Here is a 13,115-nt window from a genome sequence, read left to right as displayed (position 1 = left end):
AGTCACACACACACACACACACGCACGCACACAAAAAAAGAACGGAAACGAACGGAGCCACAAGATCCGGTTCCCTTCAAAGAGCCGTAATTCCCGTCACTATGCCACGTGCCATCGTGACCCAGCACTCTGCAGTTTCTTCATTCCAAACCAACCAGTACAGCAGCTGACTTCCCTCACTCACACACCGTCAACCAGAGAGGAGGAACTGATTCTAAAATGACCTCCAGTGGTGTTTATATGACATGAAGCAGACTCAGTTACTCATCACAAATCTAGGTCTCGTGCAAGGTAGTTATAAGCAAGGGTGGAAGTAGCTAATTACATTTAATCACATTACTGTAATTAAGTAGCTTTAAGGTGTATTTTTTTGAATATATTTTAAAGTTAGTAATTTTACTTCAGTATGTTTTTACTGAGTTGTGGAGCCATTCATAATGAACGATCAGTCAGCACAGAAGAGAAGAGCGGCCCAGTTCCAGCCTGTGGACTAAGCACTGAGCCCTCACAGACTTAGATGACATCACCTGTGCACAGCTGTAGTGCCTGAGTGTGAGAAGTCATGAGGGTTCGAAATGGTATATGAAGAATGGGCCAGCACTTTGTGGCATCATGTGTTGCCTTGACGACAGACATTACTATCCCCGTTAATGTTATCAGTTTGTAATTTTAGTCTTTGTTTGCGTTTTTTTGTCTAAACAGCATTATTAAGCTAAAATGAATTTTTTATTGATGAATAATGTTAAATAGGCCTAGGTATATGTTTTGCAACACTGCAAAGTTTATATCCTGTGCTAATGGATACAGACAATAGTCTTCATTCTACTAGAGGTTAGCCTGCATTACTTCCATACTACAATACATAAAAAAAAAGAAAGAACAGTAGGAGGCACCTTGAAAGCAAGAGGTACTTTTAATAAAGCTTAATGAGCACAAATAAGCACATAAGAAAGCAAAAGAACACAATGTAGTTTTTTTTGTGATTATTTTTCCTGAATTATGTTTTTTTGTATTGGGTTGCTGATATTTCCTACATTTGTCAATATTAACAATATTAACATCACAAATGCTATGAACTGTGGGTAATTCCCTCAAGCAAAGTCTGCAGAATTGCGGACTTGCTGAAACTCTGCATAAAGTGCTCATAAAGTCCGCCAGAGAGCCTCACACAGTTGCCAATTTTACAGTGGGACAGCCTTGAGCCCTCTCTGATTTATCAGGAATGTCCTCAAAGTCTGTGAGGCCGTGAGTGCGGACATTGGGATTGGGCCAGTAATCTGGCTTTACTTTGTTTGTGCATTTTATTTTGTGTTTTCCAAATTTTCCAATTAAATAAATGTAGTTTTAACTCTTAGAACTGCATGGGAAAGATCACATCTAACAACGTTCTCTTTTTTAAAAAGTAACTCAGTAACTTTTACTCTGAGGACATTTTAAATGACACACTTTTTACTTTTACTGAAATAGATTTTTACACCAGTGCTTTTACTTCTACCTAATAAAAATATCAGCAAAGTAGCAGTACTTCTACTAGAGAAGGACATAGTAGGCTACTCTTCCCACCACTGGTCATAACCAGCCAGTGGTCCAGTGTTGTGCTGTGGTTGTACTGGGCCGCTGAATATGTGTAAGCAGGTTGTTGCTGAGAAAGTTAAATTTATGCATGCTCAGATATAAACCTTCCCTGGATAAAGATTCAAAATATACACAACATACATATGAGATTCTCCAAGTCCGGGGCTTGCATTTACTCAAGTGTTAACAAAAACTGTGAAATGCACCGTCTAGGTAAACATCATCTTTAGCTGTCACACAGTCCTAATCTGGAGCTGTATCATTACATTTGAAAGTCTGCAAATGTCATGTTAGGTGGCAGGCTTTTTATTTAAGTGTGGGATCTTAAAGAATTATCCCTTGTTTCACAATGATCTGAGAAGAGAAAAAACTATTGTCTCTCTGCACATATTTGACATTGTTCTCTCATGCGTTTAACAATTCCCGTCTTCCTTGAAGGAAATATAAAAAAAAAAAAACATAACAAAAAACAGGTTGGTCCATGGGTTGAGTTTATACAGCATATAAGCCTCCTGACGTGTTCTTCCACTGACACAAAGCAGGAAACTCTCATCAGGCAACGTACTCAGGAATCACGTCTGGAAGAAGTAAGAAACATCTTTTGTTTTAGTGTCAGTGAAAACACGTTTGTTTGTTTATTGAAGTGCTCTTCTGTATCACAGCATAGCGTTTTGTTGATGAAAATGATTATTATTAAATGATTATTATTATTATTATATTATGAGTAGTGGCAGTAATATTTTAGATTACTTCAATTCTTCTCTTCCGTATACACACCACTATGTTTGGTGATAATCTGAGAATAGTGATACTGGCAAATAATAATCAGTATCAGAGCCAGCAATTTGTCTCTGCTTTTCAAACAAATCCATTAGGCCTAAATTATGTTGTGTTTACAATATATTATTTTGATTAATGACTGGAATAAACATGTTGAATGTTGAATATAATTGAAAGGCCATCATGGAGGCCATCATGAAAAAGCCGTGAAGTGTACCTTTAATCTGATTTGCATCCTTTGCCTATATTCTATTTATGTTGTTTTGCCTTTTCATTATTTGATTATCTCTGAAGTCTTGTAGGGAAGAACGGGGTAAAATGAGACGTGTTACCTTTTGTGCTGCTACAGCAAAATAAAGGTGAATTTATTTTGAACAATAACTGCTCTGTATACTTAAGGTTGTTCTTCTTTAGCGAATACAGTTTTAGAAGTAGGCTACGGCCCATTAAAAAAAAATTGGTCTTTTGGCACAACTTGCCCCAGGGCTAAATGTACATTTTACCCCACAACCACTATTTTGGTAAAACTGCTTCACACAGCAACTCAGGCCCACAGTAATACTAAGTTCATGGCCTCATATTGTATCTTATAAAGCCTTAAATTAATACGAAATAAAGCCTCAAACATAATCTACAACTGACAACTTTACCATGATGAAATCACCTGATATCACAAAAATATTTTTTTGACCTGGTTCTCCATGTTCTCTCCTCCATCACAGTTTTGGGAAATGAATTATTCTTCCTAAATTTGTGATCACATGATTCATTTTATGTATGGTTGTCTAGATACATGGCGTGGCTCATTTTACCCACTGGCTCAACTTACCCCCCTCTCCCCTATAGACAGTGATGGCTTATATTTTTCTGCTTTCTCCACAGAAGTTGCAGGCAGAATGAAGGTGGGGCTGCTGGTGGTTTTGGCCGTGGCGGTCCTAGTGCCCAGCCTGTCGGAGGGCCGGTTAGCCTCCAGATGTGAGCTGAAGAAAAAACTTGACGAGGCCATCACTCTGTCAGGCAGGCTTCAAAGGATTAAGAACTACATCCTAGCAAAAGGTGAGGCTATGAATGGTGGTGAGTTTGTGAGTGTGAGTGTGTGTGTGTGTGTGTGTGTGTGTGTAAGGGGGAATGAGTACCATTTTCCCCTCTTTCAACTATTACTGTTGATGTGCCGTTGAGCAAGGCATTTAACAACCCAACCTTTTAATAATTTAAATTTAACCGCTCAAGCACAAATTTTAACAATGTCTTCATTAAACATCTGAGCTGTCAGGTCCCAAGCTATCAAGTTCTGATACTGAACAATGTGATAGGAAGTTAAAAGGTTCAATATCCAACTTCGTATTGGCTTTACTGTGTCTAGCTGTACATTCAAAATGCTGCTGTTGGGCAAAATCTGGTCGGATCTGTATGGAAATTGGTGTGCATGTTTCACATAAAGGTTGGAACATGATTGCCAAGTTTCATAGCGATTGGTGAAATTCTGTTTGAGTTATAAGCCAAAATGTGATAGGCCACGCCCACTTTCACTAATGACGACCAAACTTCAGATTTTGACTAGGACATGGTCCTAGAGCATGTGTACCGAATTTCGTGCAATTTCACCTATTGCATTAAGAGATACAGTTTTCTGGCCTTTGTGGCGCCCCCTATTGGTCAATCTTTGAATGGCTTTGCACACGTGTTCATTCATTATATGTGAACAGGTTGTCCAAGTTTCATGATGATTGTATCATCTATCACAAAGTTATAACAATTTAGCTTATAGGCCACGCCTCCTTCACAACTTTAAGAGTTAATATCTTCAAAACTACAGTAGTATCAACAATCTATGAACAAAATTGAAAGAGCGTAGGACCATAGATGCTACTGACCGATTTTGGTGGTAATCGGTCAAACGGTGTAGGAGGAGATGTTAAAAATGTATTTTTCAAATAATTCAAAATATCTCAAAAATTTTCCAAGTGAACCTTGAGGGTCCGTATGGCAAATTTGTAGAGTACGGTTAGGTGGACATGTGTACCAAGTTTCATGTAAATCGAACAAATGGTGTGGGAGATACAGCACTTTAAACTTTTTATTTTTGACCTTTAATTATAGCGCCACCATCAGGCCGATTATAATCATAAACATATCAAAATCAATAGAGTTCTTCCTCTAGGGATCATCAATGTCCATGCCAAATTTGAAAAGATTCTTAGAAAAACGTTATCGCGTTCACACGAAGGATCTGCGGCGGACGTGTATATGGGGTGAATCCATAATATCCCCGAAACTCATTTTGGGGATATAATTAGAATTCCTATAATAGGGCCTCTTCAAACTCAAACTTCTAATTTTAGATTATGAATTGAACGCATTATGTCTCTTATTCTTGTTAGACTTTGCAAGAAAATACCATCAACTGTTTAAGTGTTGTAGACTCAAAAGATTACCTTATAAATCCATTTCTACTCCTGAACTGATCTGAAGGAAGCCTAGCTGGAGATCAATAGAGATCAGACAGGAAACTCTCTTCTGTACCGTCTCTAACTGAGTACCCTATCTTCTTCTTCTTCTTCTTTCTTATTCCTTGTTCCCTCCCCGCCGTCTGCATGCCGCACGGTTTGCTGTAGTTATCTGTGAAGTGGAGTGGAGAAGCCACCGCAACACTGGCCTGGTGAGAGTCTTCGGCAAACGCAGACCTCTGAAGACAACAACGGCGGAGCCAACAACGGCGGAGCCAACAACAATGGAACCAACAACGGCGGAGCCAACAACGGTGGAACCAACAACGGCGGAGCCAACAACGGTGGAACCAACAACAACGGAACCAACAACGGCGGAACCAACAACAATGGAACCAACAACGGCGGAACCAACAACAACGGAACCAACAACGGCGGAACCAACAACGGCGGAGCCAACAACAACGGAACCAACAACGGCGGAGCCAACAACAATGGAACCAACAACGGCGGAGCCAACAACAACTGAACCAACGGCGGAGCCAACAACGGCGGAACCAACAACAACGGAACCAACAACGGCGGAGCCAACAACAACGGAACCAACAACGGCGGAGCCAACAACGGCGGAACCAACAACAACGGAACCAACAACGGCGGAGCCAACAACAACGGAACCAACAACGGCGGAACCAACACCAACGGAACCAACAACGGCGGAACCAACAATGGCAGAACCAACAATGGCGGAACCAACAACGGCGGAACCAACAACGGCGGAACCGTCACCAGGGGTCACGACACGACCGACGACACGACCAACCGGCCTACCAAGGACCGGAAACAGCACCCCGAGGAGACAGAAGCGAGCGGCCAATGATGACGAAGAGGACCAAAGCGAAATGGAAGAAGACCTGGAGGTAATGATAGACGAGGAACACGTCAAGGAGATGGAGGAAAAAGAGGACGAGAACGAGACTTGGGAGGAGGAGGAAGACACCACAGCTGAAAAGGAGGAGAATGATGGTGAGATGGAAGAGGAGGTGCAGGAGGAACCTGAGGAAGGCAGCAGCAGGAGGAAGAGATTGGCCTGGTGGTACAGAGGCAGAAGGCCTTTTTCCCTCGGCTTTTACGGCCTGTTCCAGCTGAACGACAACCACTTCTGCGATTCAGGCTACCGCTGGTCCAGGAACGTCTGTCACAAGGAGTGCAGCGGTGAGTCCACACACACACCTGCAGATTCATAGAGAAAATAACTGCCAGTAAATACTTACAACATACTCTACCAGTCAAAATTTTGGACACAACATTTTTCTTTATTTTTACTATTTTCCACATATTAGAATAACAGTAAAGACATCAAAACTATGAAATAACACAAATGGAATTATAACCCCAAAAAGTGTTAAACAAATCAAAACTATCTTATATTTTAGATTCTTTAAAGTAGCCGCCCTTTGCCTTGATGGAAAGGCAAAGGCTTTGGAAAGAAATTCATACATAGGATCAACTTCACTATTTATATTTGTCTAAGAAACTAATTTCAAGCATTTAAGCAGAAGACTTTAGATCACTAGATGACTTTAAGAGAATGAAAAACATAGAACATTCAATCACGTGTCAACTTTTGACTGGTGGTGTAATGTACCAAGTGATTTAAATGTTATATAAAGAAATTAACCAACTGCACATTGTGAAGATTTGCTAAAAATGAAATCACATCTTTATTTTTATTTTTCTCACAGCATTTGCAAATAGGCTTAGAAAAGGAGCAAACAACGCGTTTCGAAAAAGAAGCAACAAGCGAGGAGGCAACAAGCCAAACACGTTGTTGCTCCTTTTCTAAGCCTAATAAAGAAAAATAAAATAAAGATGTGATAACATTTTCAGCCAACCAACCATGTTTTGTGTTTTTATGACTCTTCCTTTTCCTCCCTTCTTTCTCCCCCTCAAGCCTTCGCCGATGATGACATCACGGATGACATCGCTTGCTTTGTGAAGTCTCATGCCTGGGTGTAAGTACAGTACAGCAATGTTTAGTAGGGCCCTACTGTAGTTTGAATGAAGAAAACCACTGATCAGTCAACATGATAATATTACAATATTTATGTATCTTCAGGTATTTAGATTTTAGGCATTTAGCTGATACTCTCATCCAGAGTATCTTCACTTGATTCAACCTTTATCCAGTTGATGAAGCTTCTCCACTGTCTGTTCTAAACAGCCGGTGTCTGGTAGCTCTTTCCTGGGAAAAATCCTCTGCCACACAGGAAGTGATGTGTTTTACGTTTCCGGTTTGTTTGGAATAAACAGAAGAAGAAGAACTGGGTAGTTAGCATGAGCAGCGATAGCCACCATGGCTGAACAGACAGAGAAAAGAGAAACTCAAACTGCATCAACAGAAAATCCAAGCTCCGCCCACACTGTTTGATTGACAGGTGATCTGTGGGAAGAGCGGTGCAGAAACACCACAGTGATGAGAGCTGAGCAACAAAGATGGAGACTAAATAAAAACAAAAACCACAGCAATGAGTCACAAAATGAAATAAAATGAAATAAAAAAAAGAATCTTGAGAATTACCACTTTAAATTTGGATTAGCCTACTACATTTGAAATATTAGAAAATCTGAAAATGTGTGTCATTTGAGGACAGTTAATCATGCAGGTGTAAAAATGAGAAGAATACTCACTGACAAACTCGTTTTTTTTTTCTTTTTTATCCAACAGGAGATTTCTGCAATCGCAACGCTGTTTCCCGAGGAGGAACTTCTTCAGCCAGTGTGACTGAGCAGCCGGCCGTCTGCAGGAAAACCTCCCCAAAACACATTTTCTCTCACCTGGATAGCACACCAGGAGTGACTTCATTATCTTTGTTAATGCTGTCTCCAGACTGACTGCATGCGAAAAACAACCTCAGTTTTCATTGACATTTCCTTCATTTGGACCGGGTTAATTACCTCCCAAATCTGTTAAAAATTGTGAACTACCTGCACGAAGTTGCTTAAATTGTAATCAATACTTTAATCCACTAGATTACTCAAGTAAAGTCAGTTACTTTAAGTTTCTTTTGGATGACCAGAAGCTAATTTGCCGTCTTAATCAATCAATCAATTATTTCCTGATCAGTAAAATAATGCTTTTATCTAATTTGTCTGTGATTGAATAATAAAAACACCTTTTCCTCCACAAAATGTGTTTCAGTGTTTATAATCTGATTACTCTGTTGTCATAGTAACACATACTAACACATAGTAACAGCCTTATTCTCCCCTGTTTCAACATATTGACAATTGAAAATTCCTGAAGCAGGTGAAATTGTGTTGAAAAAGTGGAATTATCTCATCCTACTGGCAGAATAAATGACTTGCAAACTTCAATGTGTGACCGACTGGGATACAAGCTACACAGAGGAGGTGTGTCACTACGCCGTCATGGTTAGTTTCCATAGGGGCGTCATTGGACAGTTTTCATACTGTTTCTGAAAATATCTGGGGTGAGAAATTGGCCAAGCAGCTGCTGAATCTTGATTAATTTTAGATCTGCAACGGCCAGTTTAAATGTTTGTTCACGACGGTTGGGAGTTTGGAGAGGGAGCAAGTCACGTCAGACGCCCCCAATTTGCATAAAGTAGACTAAACCTCATCTTTATGTAAATGTGTATGTGTAAAAATATTTTTTTGTTACACATAGTTTAGCCAACATAGTTGCGAAGCTATACCCAACGCCAGGCGAGCAACATCACTGATGAATTTGGCTCCGGATGAACACATCTTGTGCCTCCTTACATGAGTTTGTTGCAGTTCAGTTATTCACTTTGCATTATAACAATTTCACGTCACCCCTTCTGTATGGTATAGGCCTACTTGTCCTCTCTCTGCAGTCTGTGTGTGTGTGTGTGTGTGTGGGGGGGGGGGGTCTCTGTGACAGCTGTCGTAAAATACTACCACTAAGAGACTCAGGGGGTTGCCAAAGTCAACAAGTTTCAAATTCTACCGGCAGTAGCTTTTAAATAATTGTATTGTATGCCACTAGAAATAATGTGTTGTCGTCTTGTTAATTTTTCCCATTCACAAAATGGAATGAACGCTATCACCAGCCAACAGGAATTGGATCTAAGTTAATCTTGAGGCTGACTCTGCGGTTGCTGCCATCGGCCGCAACGCAACACAGCAGTGTAGCAGGTCAACTGACAACTGAAGTAATATTCCACTTAGTTTTAACATGAGGGTTATGAAAACCAGAATATAAACTACTCACCAAGATCAGATGCAGCTAGACAAGTTTGTAGTGTTTGGATTTTTACTTCCCATTCATTTGAATGAGGCCACAAAAATAGCCTGAAAACTGACATTTAACACGTTGGTGAACAGATTCAACAATAGATCCTGCTTTTAAGACGATAAATCATCCCGGGTCCGTCCTCAGTTTGCATTTTTATTCTTGGTTTCTACTAAAATTAGTATTTAAAGTAGATCCCGTCTCCCAAACAGGAACTATCTCTCCTAAATGGTATCCCTCCGCTATGTTCTCTTCAATCAATAAAAATGCTATTTGGTGAAATGATGTTCTAAAATGTTGGACCAACAGTCCGTTGAAGATCACACTAGCAGGAGCTGTTGTTGGATCTATTTTCGTGGCTCATTCAAATTAATGGGAAGTACAAGTCTGAACGCTACAAACTTGCATCTGATCTTGGTGAGTTTATATTCTGGTTTTCATGTCGGTTTTTACGGAAGCGTAATGCATTCACCTGAGAAAAAAAAAATTGCCGTGTTTTTCTGAATTAACGTGATAATTATCTCAGAAAAACAGAGCAGAATTATTATTACTATTTTATTTAAATGCTCTGTTTTTCTGAATTAACGAGATAATTATCTCAGAATTCTGAGAAAAGTTTTCATGGAAAAAAAAATATTCTGCTCTGTTTTTCTGAATTAACAAGATAATTACCTCGTTAATTCAGAAAAACAGCATTAAAAAAAAAAAATTCTGCTGTTTTTCTGAGATAATTATCTCGTTAATTCAGAAAAACAGGGCAGTTTTTTTTTCTCAGAGTCAGTGGAGTCAGAGTCATAAGAGCCTCTTTATGACCTCACTGCTGAACTGCAAGGTGATCGCAGGTTTGGCTCATCTGACCTGTCACTGCATCCAGGAAAGGTAAGGGTAAGATAGTTACTATAATTAGTTAGCTAGCTAGCTAGCGAGCTAGTTTGTTAAACAGTTAGAGAGGCTCGTTAGCTACTTAATGAGCCACACCTGGTGTCAGGTAGATACAGACAGCTGTGGCTCATTAACTGTCAGGGAGGGAAAAAAACCTGCAGGACTCCAGACCTCAAGGACTGGAATTGAGTAAAGGTCTAAACAGTTAGTTAGCTAGTTTGTTTGTTTCTTTGTTAGTTTTTTTTAATTAATTAACTAGATAGATAGATAGATAACACAATAGAATAACCAGAAAAAGAAGGTATTTTCTCAGTTATTCTGTTATGTACCTTTTTTAAATTATAATTATCAGATTGTAGATGGGTTGGTTTGGAAATTGATGTGAGTAACAGAGTTATTATATCTCTCTCTCAGTTTCAGACCATGGATGCCAAACTCAGACCCAAGTCCTGTAAGTCAACAGGAGACTTATTGCACCAGTGCACATCAATGTTTCCAAAGTGATAATTAACAAACCTCATATTTCCTAATCAAATTAATTGTTGTTTCAGTCATCCGCCCAGTGCTGGACAAGCAAACCTTGAAGAAGACCGACCCAGTGGCCAAGTAAGAAAGAGTAAGAGTTCATATTTAGTGTTTAGTCTGTTAGTTTAGTGAGTTGTTGGCTATGTGGTTCTGTTGTCTCTGAAGGTATTTCAAATATAAGAAGTACTGGGACAAGCACAAGGCTCCGGGGGAGGATGACAGGAGAGTCCTGCACACGGAGATCAGGGTATGGAAAACATCTGGAACAGAAGAACAAACTTTATTTGTGTTAGACTAACAGACAGAAACATATTCAGTCCTTTAAGCCAGTCCCATGATGCAACACAGCTCACAGTTTCCAAAACTTCTGCTTCATTGTTTACACAGGCTGATGCGTATCTTGCACCTCCAATTCATTAATTCCTACCATCTAATTAAAAAATTTGGGCTATTATTATGTTCTCTTCTATAAGCCTCCTTTCTATAAAATGTGGCTTTGGATGTGGGAAATGTTTGCCATCTAGGAAATTACACTGTTTTTTTTTTGTTATTGTACCTCAACATCTCAGTGGCCAAAATGAAATCACACTGTAAATGTAAACTAGTTTTGGTTTTAAGGACACTTCTTGATTATAATTAAATAATTGCACATGGTGAGTTGTTATTCTCTTATTGCTTAAAAATGTATTTTGCTTTCCTTCTCAGGAACGGCTGGCATACCAACCTCCACCAGTAAGTATTTACCTACATGTTGTACTTAAAGCTGGCAAGATTTGAATGTAAACATCCATCTGCCTGATCAGCCTGAATCACAAAGTGGTAATTCAGGTGTCAGGTTTGGATATTTCTCCGCCCACAGGAAGTGACGAATCAAAAATTACCACCCCACCACACATCAAGAAGAAAACATTTAATTTACTGCTGTCACATTACATGACATCTGGGTGTTGAAGGTTTTAAAATTCAAAGTTACCTCTCTCTATTTGGGGCCACCAACAAGCAACCCTGCCTAGTGCAGCTTTAAAAACCCATACAAGTGGATGTATTAGAATGCAGTTGATAGTAACTGATACTAAGACTTGTTTATTCTTTGTTCATTGTGCCAACAGAAGACAAGCACTCCGCCCTCCGGTGGCAGGTGAATGATTTAGCCGACGGTCTCCTGCCATCCTGACGCAGTCATGCTATCAGGGAATAAAATTTTCTGTCAATGCAGCAGGTTTTTCCTCATTTGGTTTCCAGAGTGGTAAACCACATAAGGTGTTATAGTGTAGTGACAGTGTGTGTGTGTGTTTGAGATGATGAAAACATACAGACAAGTGAAGGTGCCACCATCACCTGACTGATCTACAAATCACCTCCCATCCCAGAAAAAAACCCAAACCGAACACTTTTCCACCAGCAGCTTCTGGCTAGATAATGAATTATTAACGCCTTTTTAATGGTAAGTTTTGTTTTTAATGTTTAATGCAGGATATTCTTCTGACTTGGATCACCATATTGATGGAGTCTTGTAGTCTCACATCATCTGTCTCCACACTTGGTTTTGTTTATGCTGCCAGTGCAGCAGCAAGGAGCTTTTCTCCTGTTGGATCCATCCAATCCAGTAATAGGACATTTTTAATTTTGCAGATGCGTAAAATGCTCCAACACTCAGATATAAGATGAACATACGTAAGTACAATGACTGACGTTCCTCCTACTCAGTTTGATTGGAGTCAACACAATGCACTGACAACTGGCAAGGACCATTCAGTGATCAATAAGCCAGACAGTTTGATGAAAAACATAGAACACATTAAACAACTGCAGTTAACTAGAAATACACTTGCAAACTAACACAGTAGTCTGCAGTGTTATATATCTATAATATATCTAATGATGAAAAAAAACCAAAACCCTAACCCTAACCAGTGAGACTGAGATTGAAATTTAGACAAATGGAGACCAAATAAAAAAAAATATATGGACCAAAAAAATATAATTATAATATAAAAATATAAAAATCAATATGTTGGGTGCTTTTGGGGTTAATTTTTGGAGAGTTCATTGGCCTGTTATGACTGGACTGTGAAGATCTGTACCCAGGCAAGAAAGACATAAACTGACAAGATTTTGGTCAGAATCGATCGGTATGGTGGAAAAAGTTGGGAAAATAAGGTCCAGGTCGAGTCATGCTTTAAGGTAAAGGCCTGTCAAGTGACACTGAAGACTTCTGCATCTCTCAGGTCTACAATATATATTCCAGTACTTGTGGGGGGTCTTTAAAATACACTGGACAATAGTATCGTAGCATATCGTATCGTGTTGTATCATATTGAATCGGATTGCATTGTATCGTATCATATCATATCATATCATATCGTGTTGTATCGTATCGTATTGTGTTGTATGGTATGGTATTATATGGTATCTTATCCTATCTTCTTACCCTTCGAGCGTTCACTGATGATGACATCCAGGACGACATTGACTGCTTCCTGAAGACTCAGGCTTGGCTGTAAGTTATAAACAGCGCATACACACATAAGACTTGTTTAAAACACAGGAAACTACTTTTCATTTATTTTCATTAACTATCATGATCGTGATGCTTCGGTGGCCAAGCTGTATTTCCTTATGTTCAT

At 39.4% G+C, this 13,115-nt stretch overlaps 2 protein-coding genes across 2 annotated transcripts; both read left to right on the top strand.

Annotated features, from left to right (window-relative positions):
- Positions 1–2,038: 2,038 nt before the first annotated feature.
- Positions 2,039–7,994, top strand: LOC139919316 (uncharacterized). The gene is made up of 5 exons (XM_078290750.1): positions 2,039–2,162; positions 3,238–3,411; positions 4,971–6,017; positions 6,757–6,817; positions 7,531–7,994. The coding sequence occupies exons 2-5, from the start codon at positions 3,252–3,254 to the stop codon at positions 7,589–7,591; spliced, it is 1,329 nt and encodes a 442-aa protein (XP_078146876.1). The 5' UTR covers positions 2,039–2,162; positions 3,238–3,251; the 3' UTR covers positions 7,592–7,994.
- Positions 7,995–10,385: 2,391 nt separating this feature from the next.
- LOC144542969 (centriolar and ciliogenesis-associated protein HYLS1-like) lies at positions 10,386–11,708 on the top strand. The gene is made up of 5 exons (XM_078290693.1): positions 10,386–10,414; positions 10,515–10,569; positions 10,654–10,735; positions 11,194–11,220; positions 11,598–11,708. The coding sequence occupies exons 1-5, from the start codon at positions 10,387–10,389 to the stop codon at positions 11,628–11,630; spliced, it is 225 nt and encodes a 74-aa protein (XP_078146819.1). The 5' UTR covers position 10,386; the 3' UTR covers positions 11,631–11,708.
- Positions 11,709–13,115: the final 1,407 nt, after the last annotated feature.

The sequence above is a fragment of the Centroberyx gerrardi genome, chromosome 3 (assembly GCF_048128805.1).
Source record: "Centroberyx gerrardi isolate f3 chromosome 3, fCenGer3.hap1.cur.20231027, whole genome shotgun sequence".
NCBI lineage: Eukaryota > Metazoa > Chordata > Actinopteri > Beryciformes > Berycidae > Centroberyx > Centroberyx gerrardi.
This window is presented reverse-complemented; position numbering and strand designations above follow the sequence as displayed.